This window comes from Saccoglossus kowalevskii, chromosome 3 (assembly GCF_978046115.1).
Source record: "Saccoglossus kowalevskii chromosome 3, keSacKowa6.1, whole genome shotgun sequence".
NCBI classification, from domain to species: Eukaryota; Metazoa; Hemichordata; class Enteropneusta; family Harrimaniidae; genus Saccoglossus; species Saccoglossus kowalevskii.
Genome location: NC_140643.1, coordinates 32259726 through 32282074, shown reverse-complemented (window position 1 = coordinate 32282074; position 22349 = coordinate 32259726). Strand labels below are relative to the sequence as shown.

The window sequence follows — 22349 nt, the reverse complement described above, 5'->3', positions numbered from 1 at the left end:
GTTTTACCTCTACTGTATGCTAGAAGCAATCAGCATTTTTTGAGTATATACAAGTCAATGCAACAAATTAAACTGCCTAAAATTCAACACAAATCTCGAGTACCTACTTTGAAATAAAATAAACACAGATACAGTTGAGTCAAATCCAGTTCAGAACACCAATGCACTTACAACACCCGTTGCAAAATGTTCACTGGTATTACCTCTCCCAATGGGACATAAAGTATGCCATAATTGAGCCCATTTATGCTGGCATAAGGCATTCACACTTGTTTTTAAGCCCACACAAGTATTATGCAATAGTTACACCGGTGCTGATACACCTTTCCAGGGGGGGGGGGGGGCTTAAACTCGGCCCCTTTATGTTTTTCTTTTATGCTAGCACAAAGGTTTGAACACTATAATAAAATTAATCTAAGTTTTAAATATTAACACATGAATAATTTATCAAGTAGCTCAATTTGAAAAAAAACACACTACCTGGTTACACTGATATTATGAAAATAAAATGCAAATTTTTGAAAAAGCAATAAAGCGTTGATAAATTCGGTTGCTAATGTGATTTCACAAGGAGTACATTCGGCATAAACTAGTGGTGAAATTTTTATTGAATTGTCAAATCTCCTAACAGTATGTCTCTTTACTAATTTGCAAATATGGAAAGAAAATTCAACATTATCTATGCATTTCCCATCATGCAACTGGGCAACACGTCTCCAGGCTCTGTTGCTATGGAGACCATAGAAGTGAAGTATAGCTGACAGATGAGACAGACTGGATGATGCAAACAATATGACAATATGGCAACATTATTCAGACACAAAAAAAGTCGTACTTACAGGCTGAGTTGAGTTAAGTTGATGAGTTTACCACCAAAATTTGGTATCGTTGTCAGTGAATTAAATGCAATTTTTCTGAAAAATAAACAAAAGAGTTATTAGTTTAAGCAGAAATGATGTCTTGCCATCTGATGTGTGGATGCAGTAGTCAAAAGATAATATATATTAGGCAGTGGCAACATTACTCTGGCCAGCATTGATCATGTACTTTACTTGAGGGCTACTACCAAATTTATCAGATCTCACTCTACCGTTGTACATGATACACGGACAGACACAATAGATGATGCACTTGTACACAATATGTCTACTTAACACCACTACAGTCTATTACACAGATGAAGCTGACAGGATTAACTCCAAAACAAAAGATTGAATTCCACACTTACAATTCCTGCAATCTTGTCAAATTTTCAAATATACTTCCATTGATGGTGGTCAACTCATTGTTACTCAGATCTCTGCAAGAAATAAAAAAATTTCAGATGAGAAAATGTTGATAGCCAGACATGCCATTGACTCAGACATTCTCAAAATAATTAGAGAAACTAATATTTCAACAATGATTCCAGTGTGCAGTACGTTTTCTCCTACATTTGTCTAGTGATACATTTTCACTTTGGTTGCTAGGCAACCGTGTGTGGAGAGTAAATCCATCTTTCTTTTTGTGCAGCAGACTGCTCAGTTACTCAATGTTAAGCCTGTTCTACCAGTTCAAACCTTTATCTATGACATTTGTTATTTTTGTTGACGATTAGAGTGAACTTTGAATTCATAGTTTTACTCGTAATTACAATCAGAATGCAAAGGTAAATATCAGGTAAATTCATGCTTACAAATTAAAGGTTTTCTTGATGATATTCAAATAACAGGCCAAGGTATTTTTTCTTTTGCTGTGAATATGCAACTTCTCCAACTATCAAAGTCACTTTAAGCTATTATATTACTTGTATCACAAACCACTTTTTAGGGAGAGACGAAGAGGGGTAGTAAATCCCGGAAAAAAATTTTTTTTTAGAGGCACAGAGATTGAAAATTATGGTTTGGGGGAAGACCGTGAGACATAAGAACAATTTTGAAATAAGGCAAAATGATTAATGACAGCCTAGAGAAAATTGAAATTTCCAATGGTCCCTTGAAAAACACTAAGACGGTAGATTAAAATTAATCAAAGCCCCTTGGACAAACATTTCATGAAGAAATATTAAAAACTGATTGGATTTCATAAAAAAAAATCTAATGCAAAATTTATCTTTAAAATATTAATGTATTTAATCTTTTTGAGCAGAGATTACAAAACCTGATGTTTTCTTGTTCACAAAAAAAAAAAAAAATTGCAGGTAATTTGAAAGCTGCATTTTGCTATATTTATACTAATAGCTTTGGCTTGATAGACTTGTCATCCTGCATTAACCAACAATGCATTGTGATTTGCGTAATTAGTTACGTTTATTACTGATATATGAATTATAAACCACTATCCTCTGCTGTAACTTATAGTGTACAAGACCATACTTGAGGGCTACACATACGGTACACAATCAGGAGAATTCACAGAAATTTCGTAGTCAAAATGCAGATTCTAGATTGTAAATTTGATCAGACATGAGGAAATATTAAATATATACGCGCTGCATATGTAATATTTGCCACACATTTCTCTAGTGGTCTCTTGTTGATAGTTAAGTAATGAAACCTCTCTCAAGAAATCTAAGAAGATTACGGAAAGCACTCAAGAAAATGAAGCCAATAAACTGCATGCAAAAAGAAGCGTGATGGTGGCGACGAGACTTGATAACTTGTAAACCTTCAGGCCTCCAAAAATCACATTTACTTTCAAATCTATTCCGACACTTCAATTTAATCTTAGTTTTATTGAGCCTCGCTTACCTCAAAGTGTACTCATTTGCTACTATTCAATTTCTGTTAGACTAGCCAGCCGTACATGATGTCGCTGCCTGCATAAGACTGATTCTAGTTACGTACAACTTGCTCCTGGCTTTCTAAAATTGTGTCTGCTTTGATAAATATATTCAACATTTGAGTGAAAGGAGTTTTTTTAACCAGCTTAACCAACTATGCTTCCTGTGCACAATTTAACCTGGGTAATTGGGGGGGGGGGGGGGTGTTCTGACATTTTTATCAAAAATATTTTTTTAATGAATAAAACTTTCTATCTTAAGAACATTTACCCAACATAAAAATAAAACCTGCCTTGGTTTTGTTTGTGTATGTCAGTAGATTGGTGGTGAGTATTCATAAGCATTGGACTAGATCGCCTAACCTGTTTATGGATGGATGCAAGACCACACAGCCATCATCAACAACAGGAACAAACACAATAGAGAATCAATTGAAAACGGTATTTGACAAGTGGCACGTTTTGCTATTCCTTACAGCACGGCCTTGTCTGAGACAGTACAACACTGGCACCAACATTCTACAAGCATGATATTTAGCTAGTCACACGAGCTAGGTTATTTCACCCGGGTTGTGCAAATGATCATTTGGCTGGTGAAAACAATTTAGCGCTTGTAAACCTGATGGGAAATGTTGGGTTAAGAAGGCGTTAACTTGAATGACTCACCAATCTGGCAAACTCAATTTATCCATTTCCTGTTTTACATTATATCTGATGAACCTAAGAATTCAATTTCTTGTACATTTCTGTCAGGGACTAATCTGACATTACATTGTTGCCTTGCATGTCAGCCCTCCATTTTTTCATCATGATTATAGTTTTCAGACACTCGAATATTATATCATCTGGTATTAGCTAACAATGCTGATAACACAAGATTTTAATAAACAATAATTTTGCATTCAAATCAATTTAGCACGTTTTGTATGAAAACTGACTCCATGTAAAAACACAACTATATTTTGACCGTAATTCAGGATGGGTTGAATGGCAAAGCAATGAATGTGTTTTGACAACAAGACATCTGTGACACCAAAGTGACAAATCCAAGCTGATAGCACTAATCCTACGTACATATATATAAAGCTTAAAGTGCTAGAACACAGGTGAGCACACAAACCTCATTGAAAACAGGTCTTCTCAAACAAAATAAAATCACAGGAAACAACATTTTTACAAGGACTAATAATTTTCCATTTCTATCCTCCAGTTACAATATACAACATTGAATAACTTGTAGAATTCTAGAGATCTAACAATCTCTCAGATAAAAAAATCTAAATATATTTTCGTTTACACAGTAAATATATACTTCACTAAAAATTAAGGCTTTTGCACACCAAAAAAAAGGGCAAAATTTATTCTTTACATATCTTTTGTATTCTTACTTGGAGGTAAATTTGTGCAACTCAATCCAAGTCTGACTAATACCCGGGGTTAAAATGAGAAGCAAACACACCATTTACATGATAAACGGTATGCATTCTATCATTTACCATATGGACCACTATTTAAATACCCAACTATCAACAAGGAGGCTTACAAAATTATGCAAAAGATAAAAAATACCCTGCAGCAAATTTGCTATCAAGAACACCATCAGGAAACGGGATCAACTTCATTTTATGTACAAGAAGACGCTATTTTATCCGTAATATAGGAAACAATTTCAGGTCTAGTACTGGTTTTAAAAGTACTGGTAACGTGTTTGCAAGATACTCACTGTAATCATAAAAAAAAAATGATTTTAACACAACAGATAAAAACATGTAGAACACTACTAGAAATATTGTATTTTTTCAATAAATTCATTCCTTGTCACACTATTTCATTGTGATGGGAAACCAAGTTACACCATTAGCATGAAAACAGTTTGCCAACCCAGTAATAAATGTACAATTGAATTTACAAGTTAGCTACATCGGCGTTCATTTAATTTTACATTCAAATAGTCAAGGGACTAAGTAACACAAACCAGATATAATGTCTCCAGTGACACTGCCTTGAAATGCGTACATATTAAAGAGTATCTGACTGTGAACTCATGGAAACTGGTATAGGTGTTCATGTTTTTATTTGGGCTGTGAAGAAGTAAAATCTCGCTTTATCAAGCATAAATTGTGCACTCAATACAATGCTAACATGTTTCCTGTATGTCAGTAACATGCACTAATGTCTACGACTCGTAGAACATAAATACAATTGTTATCATGTGCCACAAATAGAAGCGATACAGTAGACATTTCTAATAATGTGCATTAATGTAGGATAGCCTGTCAGAAAATCTGACCTACACTGTGCCTATCACTGACCCCATTTTCCCAATAACTATGCCTATTTTCCTATCCATTTCACAAGCCTGATGAAAACTGATAAGAACATATCCACAAATGACAAACATCTAACATAATCACTTCATCTATCCCAACGTTTTCATTGAGATGCATCTCCTTGACTTATCTGATGAAAAATCCTAATGTCAATCACTTTGGCGGAATATTGGAATACTAGCAGCTACATCATTTGGAATTCATATAGAGTACTGGTAAGTAGCTTTCACACTCAAAGACGTTCACTCAAACTGACAAAGATAAACCAATTAAATGTACAACAAGATGATATCTTCTATAACCAATCAACACGCAGTTCTCATCACTCATTCTGATTCCCATTTCAAAATCAAAGCACTACATTTTTACTGAGGACATAGTAATGCCTGTATTTCCATCTATTTAAAGGCAGAATTACTCTCAAAGGGAAAACAGCCTTCCTCCTAAATGTACACAGGAAATGTATTCTTAAAACTCCTGAAAACAAAGACACAAAGCCAACCTAAATGAAGCCCTTGGAGGCAAGTGTAACACAAAGCACCTTGATAGAAGGTCGATCAGGACAAACAATAAAACAGAATACAGATACCACTAAAGTTGCATCATTTTGATTTTCTTATTTCTATATCTTCATTAAAATATGGCAGTTTGTCAAACAAATTTTGACGTTATTTTCAATAAATGCATGGGCATTTACATAACTAATTCTTTTCATCATATTGATTGGATTATTGCAGTGTAATTGATTTTCTTTTTTACGTTTCATAGTTTTCCTGCTTTGTTATCCACAAAATATTGTTGAATTGATAATTCTTTAAAAAACTAAAAATATAAAAGTGCACCCATACTAAAAGACCTAAAATCAATAATCAATCTGATATATAATATTTTGTTCACCGCATTAACCATATGGAGAATGTTTATCTATGATGAAGAAAACTTTAACACAGGTTACCATGACAGCACCAATGCTAAAGAGAATTCGGTTGTCTAGAAATGTCACAAAGCAACTAAATCTGAAATAATTTTTACCACAATCATTGTCAATTAAATTTTTTTGTTGTAATTGAAATTGGGACAAAATTATAAGCAGTTTGACATAGCATAGGATGCCAGTAAACAGCCACACACTTAAATATCGAGTCCCGGTTACACTTCTCTTGTTTTTAATTAAAGGAATGTTCTGCTCTGTACTGAATTAAATGGTGGAAAATTTCCATTAGGATTCCGCTAGTACAGGTTATAAAGTTGTCACATCAACACCCTATTATCCATCACTTTGCATTTCTTTGAGCACAAATCATCCGGAAACTTTACAACTTGTTATAAAATACAGTGAATATACAATCCACAATTTTAATTTTTTTTTTATTTTAAACTTGTATAAATCATGGGAGTTGTGAATAAAAGTTGACCTTGTGTCGGGGTTGATCCATGTTATATATATATAAACTCAAACCTATAGGCACCTCATAGCATAAACAGTGAAGAAAGCTGATACAATTATTGGCATGCAAATGTACAATGTCTTGATTACCACGATATACTTAATGAGTACACCAGTCTAGCAACACCGCTCAGTAAAACCTCAGTACATGAGCAGTAGTGCAATGGGTCAGCCAGTCAAACCACCCCAGCAAAGAATTCTGGGACATTTGCCAAATGAGTGATTGGTTTGATCACATGTTTAGCCTGCTCTAAATCTTACTGACAACTTTAAGTGTGCAATGCTGAGATGAATAGAGGGCTACATTCACACAGATTGCCCTGTCCACTCACAAATGCAGTTGTGGTACTGCTTGAAAACCTTTCGATTGCCGACAATAAATATGCTAATGAATCACCCTATTGTGGGCCTCACAAACAGCCGAAGCTGAGCAGATAATTTGCATGTATAGTGGCTATGGCGGGTATACATGTTTACAGCAAACATCACATAGCATTGATACTCTACACCAAGTACGCTGTGGCCTGACATGGATCACTGCTAGTACAACTTTACATGGGCTGACAGACCAATTTGTAATCACAGTTTTTTTTACACAGATACTATGATGGTGAATCTGTGAGATTGACTCGTTTGTTTATTGATGTTCGGATCCCAGTACAAAGTAGAAATAAGAACACAAATTATGACTATTATTGTGTTAAAAGGTACATAGATTGACCTCAAAACACAGGCTGCAGTGCTAAACACAGTCTTCAGGACTCCACTTAAGATACACAATGTAACTGAATATCCGAGCACTCCCCAACTACTAGTTTCCAGGGGGGAGAAGTCTTCATGCCCAAAACAAATTGTCCAATGGTATACAAGTCTAGTCTAGTCTATCGCCCCTCTGCTGATAGTAGAGTGGTTTGATTTATATTCTTATTGACACCTTATGGTGGTAACTGTGCAACAGTTCAAACAGTTTTAACTGTGAAATATACCTCAGACACCAACACCTGTGAAAAGGTCATAATCTCACCTGAAACAAACTGACCTAGTACTCTAGCATCATTTATCATTGCTGAGCAAATATTACATCCTAAAATCCTAAATTTTTGGGGGCTTCAGATCCACCTTGCAAGTTGTTAATAACTTTCGACAACATTGCCAAGAAATGTAATCTTATTAGAAATTACCAATGTTGACACTTCACACCTGGTGAAAATCCTTAAACTAACTTTGTCTCCTCTATATTGGTAATCACTATGGTAACATATGCCAGTTGTGCAATTGTGTCGGTTGTTTTTCATCTTAAGTCAATCCATTGGAGTGGTCTGACCCCACTTGATGCATAGAACAGATTTTGACTTTAATATTACAGATTTTAAATTGTGCCGTTGTTGGAATATGTGATGATGCATTACATGGCAGCACAAGAATGCCTACACTTTGGGGGCTTGTGTGTTTTATTCTCATCCAAATGCAGGATTTGTCTCAAATACTGTAAAACAAATATGAGATTTCAGATTAAATAACGTCTGAGAATTTCTCATAAAAGAATTTTAGCTAAATGTTGCTAAATTTCTAAAACTATTTCCGAGTCCAATCAAGCTTTTTCTACGGCTAAATGACCAGAAAATAGAGAATAAAAAACAGTACAAAGTTATAGGAACTTCTACTTTGCTTAAATCAACCTGTGGAAAATATGACAGAGTGGGACAAAGCACTGAACAAGCTCACCCTGATCAACACAGTGTATTGTGGGCAAAGTATGTCAATTACGCTGAAAACTGGGCTATCAATGCAACAACAACAATATCCTCCTATATGCCTCAACTGTTTCCAATGGAGGAGGGCACAAAGTCTACAGAACGCTTTATAGTGATATGGCACAACCAAACATGTCAATTATTGATGGAAATAAAGATAACGCAAACTACCTTCATCATGTTAAACAATTAAGTTTTCACCTGGTATGCTAAGCAAGTGAATCTGGCAGCAGTTAACACAGGTCATTACTAAATGGACACCATGCATAACTATGACGTTCCTTTTTTTAATTCAGTACAGCTAAAGTTTTGGAGGAAAAAAATATTGCAGTAAGAGACCTGTTTCAGTGTCGAGTTTCAATTTTAATTAAATTTGCTCAGGCAAATAGTCAGGGAACAAAGACAGGTGAATTGAATATGTAAATTTGGAGTAGAACGTGACGGTAAGAAAAGAGGTGGTCACGATCTGAGTTTTTGACAGCTCACCAACTGCAAATGAAACTGAGCCAATGAGACAAAAGTATGGGTTTCAACGGAGAGTTGATCAGGCCCACAGATATTGGGCTGTGTTTAAAAAGCTGCCATCAGGTGAAAGCGGCTTATTTGTACCGCAAACAGCAAACCCAGTTGGGAAAAACGGAGCTCAGTCAACATTTCATATGATAAAACACTTGACAATTACAATGGAATTGCAGAGCTAGGAGTGAATGCAACCAAATACTGTACGTGACAAAATTCACAATAATCCTGCTTTTTATAACATAGGCAATGCTTTTTATATAACACAAGACAACACGACATGTGCTTTGCCACCGACACTAGATTTACATTGATGAATACTTGTACCATCATTATTCACCATTACCGATATTGGAACAACAACTTTTATAAGAATGTTCAAGAAAAGATGGATAGTGTCGGCTGCCTGTTTTACACATGGCAATCAAATACCATAATCACTGAAGTGAAATGAAACGGTAACAACCAATGGATACAATAGTCCAATGGACAGAGTACAGTGTATAACAGACTGGGATCATTACTGCAACTCAGACAATATTCCCTGTACATTTAGTCACCTTGACAGCAGTGTTGAAAATTTACAGACAAAAAGTTAAATAAAAAAAAATACCCAAGAAAAATTTAAGTGAATTAAATTTATGATTGTTTTATATAATAAAGGTAGAAAATATGAAGGAATTCAACAACAGTCAAAATACCAATTCAGTTTCATGGCATGATATGTTATTTTTATAAACAAAGAGTACAGTACATATTATCTGTGATCCAATGTATTTTTTCAAACATCTCTGGAGAAAGAAACCTGCCTCACGGCAACTGGAATTCCAATATCAGACACAGTATCATCATGACATGAACATAGATAGCGACAAGGAATGCCCATTTTGACAAGTCTACGACCAAACAAACTACTAGTTTTTAAAAGAAATGGCAACACAAATTAAAGAGAAATTACATAGAAGTCTCATGGGTGGTATTGTGCATCCTAATTAGTGCCTTTTTAGCAAACTATGATGACCCCTAGGGATATCAATTACAATAGACTCATATAACACCAGATAAGAACAACTATCCAATATCATACTTTGATCTACAGAATGACAACATGCAAACCTTCAATCCACTCACCAAACCGCAGAACAAAATTCCCAACATCAAGTTGAAACCAAGTAAAAGACTACACTCAGCTACATCATGGCCCATTGCCTGTATAGAACATGGCTGCGGCTACACCCACACAATGCATTTGTTAGAGATTTCAATAGGACTATAATAACACTGATTTAACCTCATCATACATGAACCAACCGGACATATTCATGTAGACCCCCTCCCTCTCTCCCACACCTGCCAATTACAATAATACCTTTAACTCTGCATTTCATTTTAACTCAGACTAGAACCAAAACTTCACATTTTTTTGTTGTCATCTTCATATTTTAGTACTTGACTGCTAAAAGAAGTTACCAAACCAGTAAGATCTTTTTAACAAAGCTATTTAGTACACGTGCATTAATTCCTTGAAACAGAGTGGTCTACCTATAGTTCTTTTTATGTTTTGTAATAGCGATATTTTGACCTCTGCATGGGAAACACTTTTACATCATGCTGTGTTGTGCATCAAATTGAGGCGGTGCAATCAAAGATTATTATTTTTAGGATAGTGTGTTTTTAGATTTAATATAAAATTGGAGAAATTCAAAGGTTGTGTTTTTATTGTAAGGCTGAAATCTCATGAACTTAGTATACATGCAAGGTACTTGCTCATGTAAAATATTTGAAAGCACCTGATTTGGTGGCGATGTTATGAATATTCATCCAATTTCTCAGGTCTGCTATTAAGAAGTTAACCAGAAAATAATTGAAAAGTGGTAAAAAAAACAATTAGTTCATTTCATAGAAATTTTCACATGGTTTTCATGGTATTCTGGTATATTTAAAAAAGGTCCTGATTTAAATTGACAAACTGAGAATATACTATGTATGGTCTTTAGTACCGCTGAAAACACAAGTATTGATGTAACATTTGAAATGCATCTTTTCTTGTTAAACATATCAGCTTAAAATATTACTATTAAATATAATAACAATTCATACTGACAAAAATCACATCTTACTCTTATAAAACTGTTACCACAAATGTACAATAAATCAAATCATGTATTATACTTCAAAGAGTAAATTAAAAAAAAATATGAAATTAAGTTTTAGAAATTGATAATAAATTTGGAGTGGTATTTTCTATCTTGCTAAAAATAATTCCATGTGTATAATGTACATTTCGTTACTTAGCTAATCTGTTAAATTCGAGAGATAATCGCTTGTCAGGTGCGAAATATCGTGGCATATGGAATAGGCTTTTATTAAAACGTGCAAATCAAACTAATACCATAACAGCAGTGACATGATGCATGCTGTCATAGCAACCACATATTAGCAGTCACTGTAATGTGACAAAGCTAAAATTTTAATTACAAAACTAAGTGAGAAAGAAAAAAAATGTGTTGACCTGATTAATCAAACTCATTCCAGGACATGTACTTATTTTAAGTTAAAGCCCAGAAAATATTATTTGCGCAGTTTTCATAATTGCTGCTGGTCTATTACAAATACAACACACTGTCTTTTTTTGGGGGGGCATACAATGTTGTTGCTGTATTTTAGAGAGACAGGCCTATACTGACAATTTAACAGTCTACTATCAGCTTTTATCTATACTTATGCATACCCAATTGGACTCCTAATAAAACTGATTCCTTATCAGTAGTATCCTGTCAACACCAATTGCTGGTATAAAGTACAAACAAACTGAAATTTGAGAAAAGGCAGTTATGTGATTTAATTACCACAGATTAATTAGTGAACAAATGCAGACTCAATTTTAGAATACAATCTGGATGATTGAATTGTAATCTTCAAAATTAAAATTTGTTTAAAAGTTCCTTATCAGTTCAATATACTGCATATGAACAGGACAAAGAGTGTACAGTCAATACAACAGGGCAGAAGAAAACAATTCAATGCTAAACAGACCAAAGCAGACAATTTAAAGAAAGAATTTACAGAAAATAGCTAAAATTTTTAATTAGAATTTAAGAAAATGTTACATCTAGATGAGAGTTCAGTTTGGTCACTGTTAAAACATTTTGGCTTTTGTGTTGACCAGGAAGAGATGTAGTATTAAGTCAGGGTAAGAATGTACAGACATGAATTAACAGTCGTATTTTCACACTTCCCCTCAATGCCTTATTTATGGCCAATTCAGTGGAAAACAGATGAGTAACAAAAGATGGGAACACGCGCTCATTGTGCAACGAATGACAACATATCTACCATTCTTTTACAACTGGAAACATTGTGAATGCATTACTATGGACGTGTATGTGGCTCTTTATAGCTTTTATCCCACTGCATCAATTTTCACACTATTCAATTGTATGCTTTCTTTTATGTTACTTGAATTTTTTTATCACTTAAAAGCTTGTGTTTGCTTTTTACATGGCTTTAGATTTCTAGCCTCGACTACCCCCGCTGTCAAAACAGACCTACTCAATGCTACTGAGCATCCAAACTAAATATTAATAGCTTAGCCATTTTTATTTAAAAACTAAAAACTAAACCAAGTTGTTGTATCTGTAGTTGTAGGAAACTTGACAGTAATGATTTGTGACAAGTAGAATAAGTGATAGCTTAGAAGTTGCTTACATTTACGTTATGATCGTTTTAAAGATATGTCATAATGTCTAGTTTTGGAATCATCTAACCGCTATTGGTTTCACATATCTATAATTGGCACATGAGGATCAAAAATAAAATCTCAATTTAAAAAAAAAATTGCTTTTATGAATATGGTCTAATTTTGAATAAATGAGGTTTATTATTTGACTGTTAGGCATAAGATATTAGTCTGTCTTCTGATAGATTAGTCTGGGGTAGTGCAAAGCTGTCTTGAAGCTCCGATAACCACACTCCAACCACAAATAGAACATACTCAGATTACAGCTACAAATGTCTCCCTGAACAGAAATACAGCAGCAAAGTTTAGGGACTGACACAATGCAAGATAGTGTTTGGGCTGATCATGAGAGTCATTGTAAAGGGGCGCCTTGGAATCCACTCTGTAACCAGGTGCAGTGAAGGCAGTGTATAAGAGCCGAACTTGAAATGTATACTTTTATTAGTTTTCTCCATCACTAAATGAAGATGTTGGGTACGGTACTTACAATTGCCTCAGGTTCACTAGGCCATCAAAGGCATCATGTGGCAACGACTGGATGTAATTTGATTGTAGATCCCTGCAAAGGTAACAATAATGAAAATCATTGATCTGCATTTAAATATTATGAAAATACAAATTGTGATCATCAAAATTTAACTATGTGTTCACCTTGTACTATCCATTTTGGTAGGTAACATTGAAAGCATTCCAATTCGAAGTTGGAGGTAAAACTGAACAATTCAACTTTATGAGCAGAAGTTAACACCAGCGTATTGATAATGGTGCGAAATATTAATTAAACTTCAATAACCCAAACAATGTGGCTCTATTGAAGAAAGCTCTAATTATTTCAGAGGTGACGATCGCATTCATTTTACGCATACCACGACCCCGGAAGACGATTCATACGTGATGACACTTTGAACAGTTTTTTCAATCAAGTCGTAAAATAAGGTAGAAATATGACAGAAACCGACAAAAGGTGAGACTTGCTACGGAAATGAGATGGGCGACAAAGACGGTTCAGGCTTTTTCCGCCAACGAGCGCTCATTTCCCGTTGAAGGAGATCTACTGTGAGGCGCTGGTCTGATCGACCCTAGGAAAGAATGACGAAAAGTTTGCTAAGCCACTACGCAGTGTTTTCGTACATTGTTACCCACTAATAGAAACAAGTGTACGTGTATATTCATGAAATAGAGCCACACATCAGAATTCCGAGACAAAATGTAGAATTGCGACCGTGGTCATTAATGGATTGAACTGTCAAGGTCCCTTTGTAAGGCAATGGTAGTAAACATGGGCAACCATACTCGACTGATTAATATGCAAACTCTACAATAACACCGAAAACTGTCACTGAGATCTCGCAATCTGAAATGCCGAAACACAAACTAAGTTGAATTTTATACACGTAGATATACTGCAAGTTGACAGTTATAGACAATTCAAGTGACCCGGTACGGGAAATGCCTTAATTATTTGAATGAAATGCCGTAAGTTTCGGCGATTGTCGAACGGCGATGGTGAATCATTTAGACTGAGTACACACGTACACTACACTACATAGGCAGATCGATTGACCTGGTAACTTACAGAAATTCTGTCCATGTAGGAATCTCTTTGGGCATTTCAGTCAGATGCTTGTTACTGCAGTCCACCAATGGACCAAGACAGGAACAGTTCGATGGACACATACTTCGCTGAGCATTACATCCAGGACACAGAACCACCCCAGAAATAACAAAAGCCGCATAGAAATATAACAACACCGCCGCCATGTTTGTTTCAGCAAGCCAAGCTGGCTGTAGCGGGGCTAAACTCTGTCACTCTGCTGATCGTGTCCTCTTTACGGCTGTAAAATCCAAAAAAACAGACATTTTGAAATGTCAGCCTAACAGCGACTCGCTCTCGTTGTTCGCCTCATTCACTATCGCGGATCATAGCCTGCGTAAGAATAATCACAACTGTCTCTGCTTTTCTTTGCACACGAAATGTGAACCTCACCACCCACGTTTTCATACAGCATAAATTCCAAAGCCAATGATCGACGCTGATTGGTCAATTTTGGAAGCACGTGACAGCGATCTGTAAATAGTAGGCAACCAATAGAGCCTGCCGCAAAATACAATATTGATGCAAAAACTAAAAATATTATCGTCGGAAATCGTAGACTTTATGCCAATTTTCATTATTATATGTTTTGAAGGATCTTTCACTAAAAGTTGTGTACACTTTGAGAGTTATAGCGAGATTGTGTTTATGTTTCTTCAAGAATCACATATACTAAGTCAAAATCATTGAACTTCTACGATTACTGTATTTTGTTTCGTACAATTATTAGTATATTTTATCTGTTCGAAAGAAATTGATAAAAACGGCAAAAAAAAGACTAACTGGGGATACTTGAAACCGCCAACTGCTTGAATGCAAATGAAGATTGACAGCCACCAGGTGTCCGGTTTCATTTCTTCGCCCTTTGAGTGACGTCACTTGACTTTGTTGGGCGATAATAGATGTTGAAAATGGGCAATTAGAGAGTTTGACACATGATTTAGATATACACTTTTCTTTAGACAAGTGGTACCAAATAGCCACATTTTACATAGAGAACATTTGAACTCTGCTACATCAAGACCCGTGCATATTGACCTCCCCAATTTTATCAACAATGCCATTGTGAAATTGCCCAAACTCATCGACAGCGAATTTTCATCGAAGAACGTGACGTGAATGTGAATCTATGGATACCTAGTCTCTAACATGTCAAATGATTGGAATATCCCAGTATATTGAACAACAGGAAAACGTAGCTAACACTCACATCAGAGTTTAATGAACCTGAACCCAAGCCCCACTCTCGTTGTCAATATCAGAAGCCCTCAGCCGATCATTAATATTTCGCTCCATCGCAAAGATATCTATTAATTCATCAATAATGTTTGCGAGGTGGTCAACTATTATGGATTGAAAGCTACACAACTGTTTAAAAATCATAAAATGGGTGAATATGTTGAGTAATATCGATTAGGCGAACTGGAGTTGCTCACACATATCATATATCAGTAACCATGATATTCAAAATAAATATTCCTATCAATAGACTCGTGTTTACATGTGTTGAGAACCCAATAAATTTGAGCGGCTTGTAACCAATAAACTTTGCATACTTTTACATGAGAATAGTTTTTTTTAAAGTGGTTCTGTTTTACTACTGTAAACTTTAATTTTATTTTAGCTGGAATTAATGTTCGCTGAAAAGACATTTTGGATGTTTTGTATGAATTTAATTTTATTGATTTTTGACAAGTTGAATGTAAAATATAGGAAAAAGGGTATGCTCGCTGGTATTTATTTTCACTAAATCATTCCTTCATCGAAATTAATTCAAAGCGAAAATAAAGTATTTTACAGTATGTGATTATTTCTGCTATGCATTTGGTACACAGATGAGCTGTTATCCAAGTTAATTACTCGGAACCATATACTAGTACATAATATACGTGTGTGTGTTTCTCGATGCAACGATGTCACACAGCAAAAGGTTTTTTATTATACGCCAATTGCAGATTTTTAGGGTTTGATGCGCCAAGATTGGTTTATTGGTCGACATCTGACCTTTATTCTTTTACAATAGGGTTTCATCTTATCCACCGTGACGAACGAGTACGAAAACCGAAAAGTTTTAAATAATTATTTGAAACTGATTATATTATTTGACAGTGTGTTGCATGAATCAGTTGGAATCCAGAGGGGATTTTTTTTTTCAAAATAACCTCCAGCCACAATGCATGATAGTATATTATACGTAATCAGTTGTTAAAACAAAAATATATCAAGTCAAAGTAAATTCTAATATCATACATGGAGCATGCAACTCTGGACTTTAAACTCCCCGTAGATGGTATACACAATTTTGTTTAATCATAAGGTCATTTCAAATTTCATCATTTATAAATCAATACATCAGTAGGTATATTCGAACTGCGTATATACAGTTATTTTTGTAATTGCCGAACGCAATTGTCCTCTGTTTGCACATGATTATTCTTACAATAATTTTGAACGAAATATATCCCTCAAATATGGCAAAAACTGGGGTGGCGGCAAATTGATAAAAAAAAAGTAATTGAATCAAAAATGTTATTTAAAATAACACTTTGAGTGCAGATCGACATAATCTACGGCACATGGCGCTAAGTATGTTAAATCCTCAATTATAACACTCAAGCCATTTATTCATTGTAACCATTTGTATTTAGAGAAGAAAAAGGAAAACATTTTTTTTTAATTCATAAATGACATATGTCAATGTTCCCCTAATCGTGTTTTTGCGAAGAGAAGATTTAGTTTGTTGCAGACACGGGCGTATAAAGCGCTGTTGACGCTACCATATGAGGTCACCACGAAGTGTGATCATCGCGTGCTCAACAATTTACGGGTTACAGTATTTAGCGTGTTAGAATATATTCCCACGCGATGTCACAAATTTATTCACTCCACATCACATTTTGTTCAACAAATTAAAGATTATAAAGTCAGCTCCGATTTACTTATCATGACATTCGCTTGAGATGGTAATTGTAATGTGTAGTACGGAAGGCGTTTCCTGCGATTGATCTTAATGCGACCAAAAGGTGAAGTGACGTTCAATTCTTATTCTATCCGCGCTTTCGAAATAACGATAATAGTAAATACCCAGAAACACACTTTGAGGAATCACCCACAAGCAAAATATAAAATTGGTAGGGCTTGCAACGAAGTCTCAACGTTTAAAATAAGACCGAAAAATTATATTTATATATCTGGTATTGAAAAATAGCCATATTTGGTAAAATTGTTCGTACAACTTTCATTATAAGATCAGAGGATGTAAAAGCTTATCTGCGATCAAGTGTATGTGCTACGTATTTTCTGAAAGTTAAATCGACTGGAAAGAAGTCTGTACGAAGTCAGTGAATGTGTAATGCCCAATACAGCTTTGTAATACGATTCGTTGCCTGTACTCCGACAGACTACTGTGTAGGAAATTGTCACAGCCGTTGTCGTCGCCTATAAACTTTGATCGCTTTGAATCGATAGCAATTTAGATACGTGCACGCAATCTGTCCCTATTGCTACTGAATTCACGTTACGTGAACCTGTTGCGTGTTGAGTACCAAGACAATCAAGTTGGCAGAACGTGTTTCGATATGCCCGTTGACAAATTAAGCACCGAAGTTTAAATTTCCCCGGGGAACATCAAATAATACAGTTAGATATAACAGAGGCGATGGTCGATATCTATATAATTTATTATATGCGTGACATTACGATTACGTATTTAATTATATAAAAGTATAATTGTTGGTACGTTCTGACTTCGTTTTACGCTCTGAAATGAACTAATTTAGTTGATAGTGAACACAAACGGAAGCCATTGAAAATGTCGACAGTTGTGCATTTCAGTGGTCAGAGTTCAAACTTATTCACATCTATCATGTGTTAAAGTAAGGCTATAATAAAGACGAATACGTCGCGAATGCCTGTAACACCATGCTAAGTTTCTAACGAGTCCAATCGCTAGCCTGCAGATGGTCAACAGACTGTGCAAATAATGGGTCCCTCCCAACGTCCTCTCGTATTTCCACCAATGCCAAGGGTTAGAATCTAGTGTTTTATCATGATCCCAAGAGAAATATTAAGAAAGAAAAGATGCCAACTACGATTAAGCAAATCGGGCATTCTCAGGTGATTTTATTTTCACACCGTTGTGTTGTCTTTTTGAATGGAAATCACCGTCTATTGATAACACGCAGATGGCCTTCCCATATACAACCGACTCCGTCGGCCTCACAACATCCCATGGGACTGTATTTAAAGGCTTCATTGCGCCACGACTGTCTAATATCAGATTGTTAACATATCCTATACGGGCCCGGTGTTACTACTATACCTGATTATCGCCACTGTATATAGGTATACTTCGTTCCAGCAGTACTTATTGGTAGAAGTCCGAAAAGACCGCAGACATCGTGGTGGCATACAACGCAATCGCGATACTGACGCACGTTCGGTTTATCCACACGTTTGCTTCCCCGTAACAACTGATACGCCGACTGACACCTGTGCAATTACAACCCGTCACCCTTCCCAATAGGTTGTTATCAGCACACTGATCGTACGTGTATCAAGACTTTAAAGCAACACTACATCGATCCACACCAGTGTACAGATGTGAGTGAGTGCTTTTTAGCACACAACTATAGCAGTCTTGTAAACTCTCCACAAAGGGACAGTGCTGAAAGCGAGTCCGCCGCGAATCAAAGCGCCTTATCGCTCAATGTCGCCGATGGTCCCACAGATGGAAGTGTAAATAACGCTGTATTGAATTTTTGTACTCGATAGGCTCAAACAAACAAATCCATTTGTCATTGTCCAATTTTGAACTCAGAGGTGTGAAGAAATCTGTTTAGATATTATAATCAAATTTCCCAAACAATCACATAACGGTCACCTACCTTAATCGCATTAGGTAATGTTCTCGAGTTGAAAATTTAAAACACGTACATATTAATCTGAACGTAACTAGAAATGAAGTCCAACGGTACAAAGAAGTCCGGTGCCCATAATGACGATCATGATAGGACGTTAGAACAAACTGCCGATAACTGCTAGCTTCCGTTCTCAATTGAAACCAATAAAAACTTTGCACCCCGCTTTCAGGCGGCTCTCAATCACTGATTAGCGCATTTCGTATGCCCATAAATCGCTACGATTGGTCGAGAGGCCATCGTGAGTAAATACCGACTTTAGATTTTGATATGGCGAGTTGGATTGGTGATTGCTTGCAATATCAGGGTAAATAATTTATTTATTTATGTATAGGTATGTCTTATATTAGGGGCTGCGATACGTGGTGCACAATGGTATAGGTTGGTTGTGTAAGTTGCCCATTCTAATCTATTTCAATACCCCATTCAAATTCTGCATGTATACCCTTTAATGAATATATTGGTGTGAATTCTTTTATCCAATTGGGCGTACAGGCTGTGACCACCTTCCCGCCAAACTACCTATAAATACAATAAACATCAGACAATACGAAGATTTAGCGGAGAAAGCTCTTTTCACCGAGGGATGAATATCTGCTCAATGGTTCTTTGATTAGCAAGCCCACTATGTATCTTTCGTGCATAAACAACTTTCAAGGAATAAGCCATTTCTCTTTAACTTTTCTCTACAAAATATCATTGTTGGGCTCATTTCGATTATAGATAACAATCGAGTGAGACGTATGGTCATATCCGTTGAGTAATTTCGTCGTAACTCTCTATTTTGCGCTGGGACGAGGGAGCAGAATGCGAGGAACGCGACAACCACACTCTCGGTGGCTACCAATTAACGACGGGTTAATCGAAAGTGACAAATACTCGCTCATTAAAGTATCAGTATAACCACTGACACGCACGGCCCAACGCAGAATATGGTTAGAACGGTGAAACAGTTAGGATAAGTTTGGACGACATCACCAACTACTGATCTCAACAACAGAACCAAAATCAATAAAAATGCTGGGTCGTGTGGTGCGTGACCATTTTCCCGGTCGTACAAAAAACTATGCACACCTCTTGGCAACGAAGGGAACAAGCCCGATTAAAGATGGTCGCAAATGCCGCAATAAAAGCCATTGGTCTGGCACCACCAGCTGTTTATTAGCTACAAACTTTCTGAACTCCAATTTTCACAAGAACCTGTCACATCCCCTTCGGATTCATCTCCCGAGGGAACAGCGAACTTAACCCGTCGACATGCTCGTCAGCTGATTGTAGCGTATACTGACAGAGTTGCAATGTGCTAACGGGGCGACTGAGTCGGCATAAGGCTACGACCCACCATTTATATGCCCCAGGGCGCACCAAACTGCAAGTTCTTAAAAGAAACCAATAATTAATTAATTATACTAGCATTTATCGCAGGCAATGCTTGTCAGCTGAATGAATTGATGGGATTACGGCTACGAATAGATTCCATAGAAAGAAGATTGGGTGATATTGGCACGGAAGGGGACAAAGAAAGACATTGGGAGGGGAAAATAGTCCTTTCAATGCGGTACCATTTTATTCACACTCTTTCTATTGTATTTTCAAACTGCCTATTCAGTTTTCACACTTCCAGCTCTAATTCACTGAAGACTGCAAATGCGCACATTTCACATTGGGCTCTGGCCACTCCCCAATCACACCCAAGGCCATATGTTTGAAAGGGGCAAGATAATCGACCTGCAGCCCCTAAATCTTTGCCAAACCGTATCCACGTATCTAACGGCATGTCTTCTAGAAATCTATTATACTCGATATAGTGTTCACTCAGTGGTAGCAATTTGGCAATACATATTACAAGGTATCAACTATCACAGTATCAATATGTAAACAATTTTACCATGTTTTATAACTCATCACGGTTAAGCCCTTCGACCAATTACATATTAGGTGCATAACACCTGGCATCCTAACTGAGATTTTACTTTCTGAAGACAGGACAGAAAAGTGGACATACTCGTAAAATAGCAACACAGAATGTCGACCGTGTGACGCATATAGTAAACGTACTACGTAGACGAGATATAACAACGTAGAGCATCAATGTCATAGTGATACAGCGAGCGTTCTCCGTTGAAATTGAAGAGGCTGTCCCAACAGACAGGCTACATGTCTCTTGGGAATATGACGTGTTTGTTCATTAAGTCGATGTTACATAGTGATGGCATGGTGTACGGTCTCAGAGGCTCATAACGCACCGTATACAAATTAGATGAACGGAGATTAGAGAAGTTAACTAATGAAAGATGGCAGGGAGCCCGACTGAGATGATGACAGTATAAAATGTAAAGGTCAAATATTATTAGCCAACACAGGCTTATCATCACACGGTGGAGCCGTGGAGCATCAAAGGTTCCGGTAACACAGGCCCCAACCAGGACATACCAATCATTGCTTATCCCATTTACACATTCTAAGCCTTCTTTCTGTAACGATCGTTTAAAATACATGCAGACGCTATTCCAATTTTCACAAGTTCAATTCAGTGTAATAATATACGTGTACTGCATACGCATATTCATGATCGACATTTGCTATATTTCCAACGCGAAATATTAAATATTACACAAAATATAATAACAAATCAAACACGCGAATGAAATACAAAATAAAAATTGGTTCCCTTAAAATGTTGAAAATTATAAATCTGCCAGGAAACGTCATTGAATAATTCGAAGACATCGAGTTATTATACAACGCAGTCAACTGGAACATTGTCGAAGTAACGCTCCTCGATGTCCGCAAGCAAAAAAAAAATAAGATGCTTATACAAATTAATGAAAATGGTGACAAATATGATTCCGAACCAGATAACTTACCTTAAGAAACCAAAAACACAAAGTAGGTCTGTGAGCGGTGAAACTTGTCCTCGTTACAAGCAGTCGTAAAAATATATGGCAAACATAGAGAGAGAAAATAAAGACGACATGTCCTGGTCAGAGGCAGGTTTGTTGTGACGTGGGGGACTGGGGTAAACCTCCGAGGAAGCCAACACGATTATCTGTGCTACGGGTCTCAAGACGTAGGTTCAAATGTTATGATTGACTGTTAGAACGATGTAGCAAATTCCTCGATTGAATTTGATCCACCAATCGTGGTGTGTGGATTGATTGATGGTCGGGATAATTTGTCCGCTGATACCAATTTAAAGGTGAGCAATAAACAACCCAATTACCAGAAATCAGCCGTCGACCATTCAATTAAGGCTTTGGCACTAATTGTCTGTGCCATGGAAGCAT

General features: G+C 36.3%; 1 protein-coding gene across 2 annotated transcripts in view; it reads right to left on the bottom strand.

Moving 5' to 3' along the window:
- Window positions 1–22009, bottom strand: part of LOC100367668 (uncharacterized) — a 36119-nt gene extending 14110 nt beyond the window's left edge. Inside the window, exons 1-5 of one of the 2 annotated variants that reach the window (XM_002734023.4) lie at window positions 21930–22009; window positions 14126–14384; window positions 13037–13108; window positions 1229–1300; window positions 840–914 (exon numbers count right to left, since the gene is read on the bottom strand). In XM_002734023.4, the coding sequence (XP_002734069.1) occupies window positions 840–914; window positions 1229–1300; window positions 13037–13108; window positions 14126–14310 (404 nt within the window). In that variant the 5' untranslated portion in view covers window positions 14311–14384; window positions 21930–22009. Of the gene's footprint in view, window positions 1–839; window positions 915–1228; window positions 1301–13036; window positions 13109–14125; window positions 14536–21929 lie in introns of those variants that run through there. The other variant, XM_085497059.1, reaches the window with a different exon arrangement.
- Window positions 22010–22349: the final 340 nt, after the last annotated feature.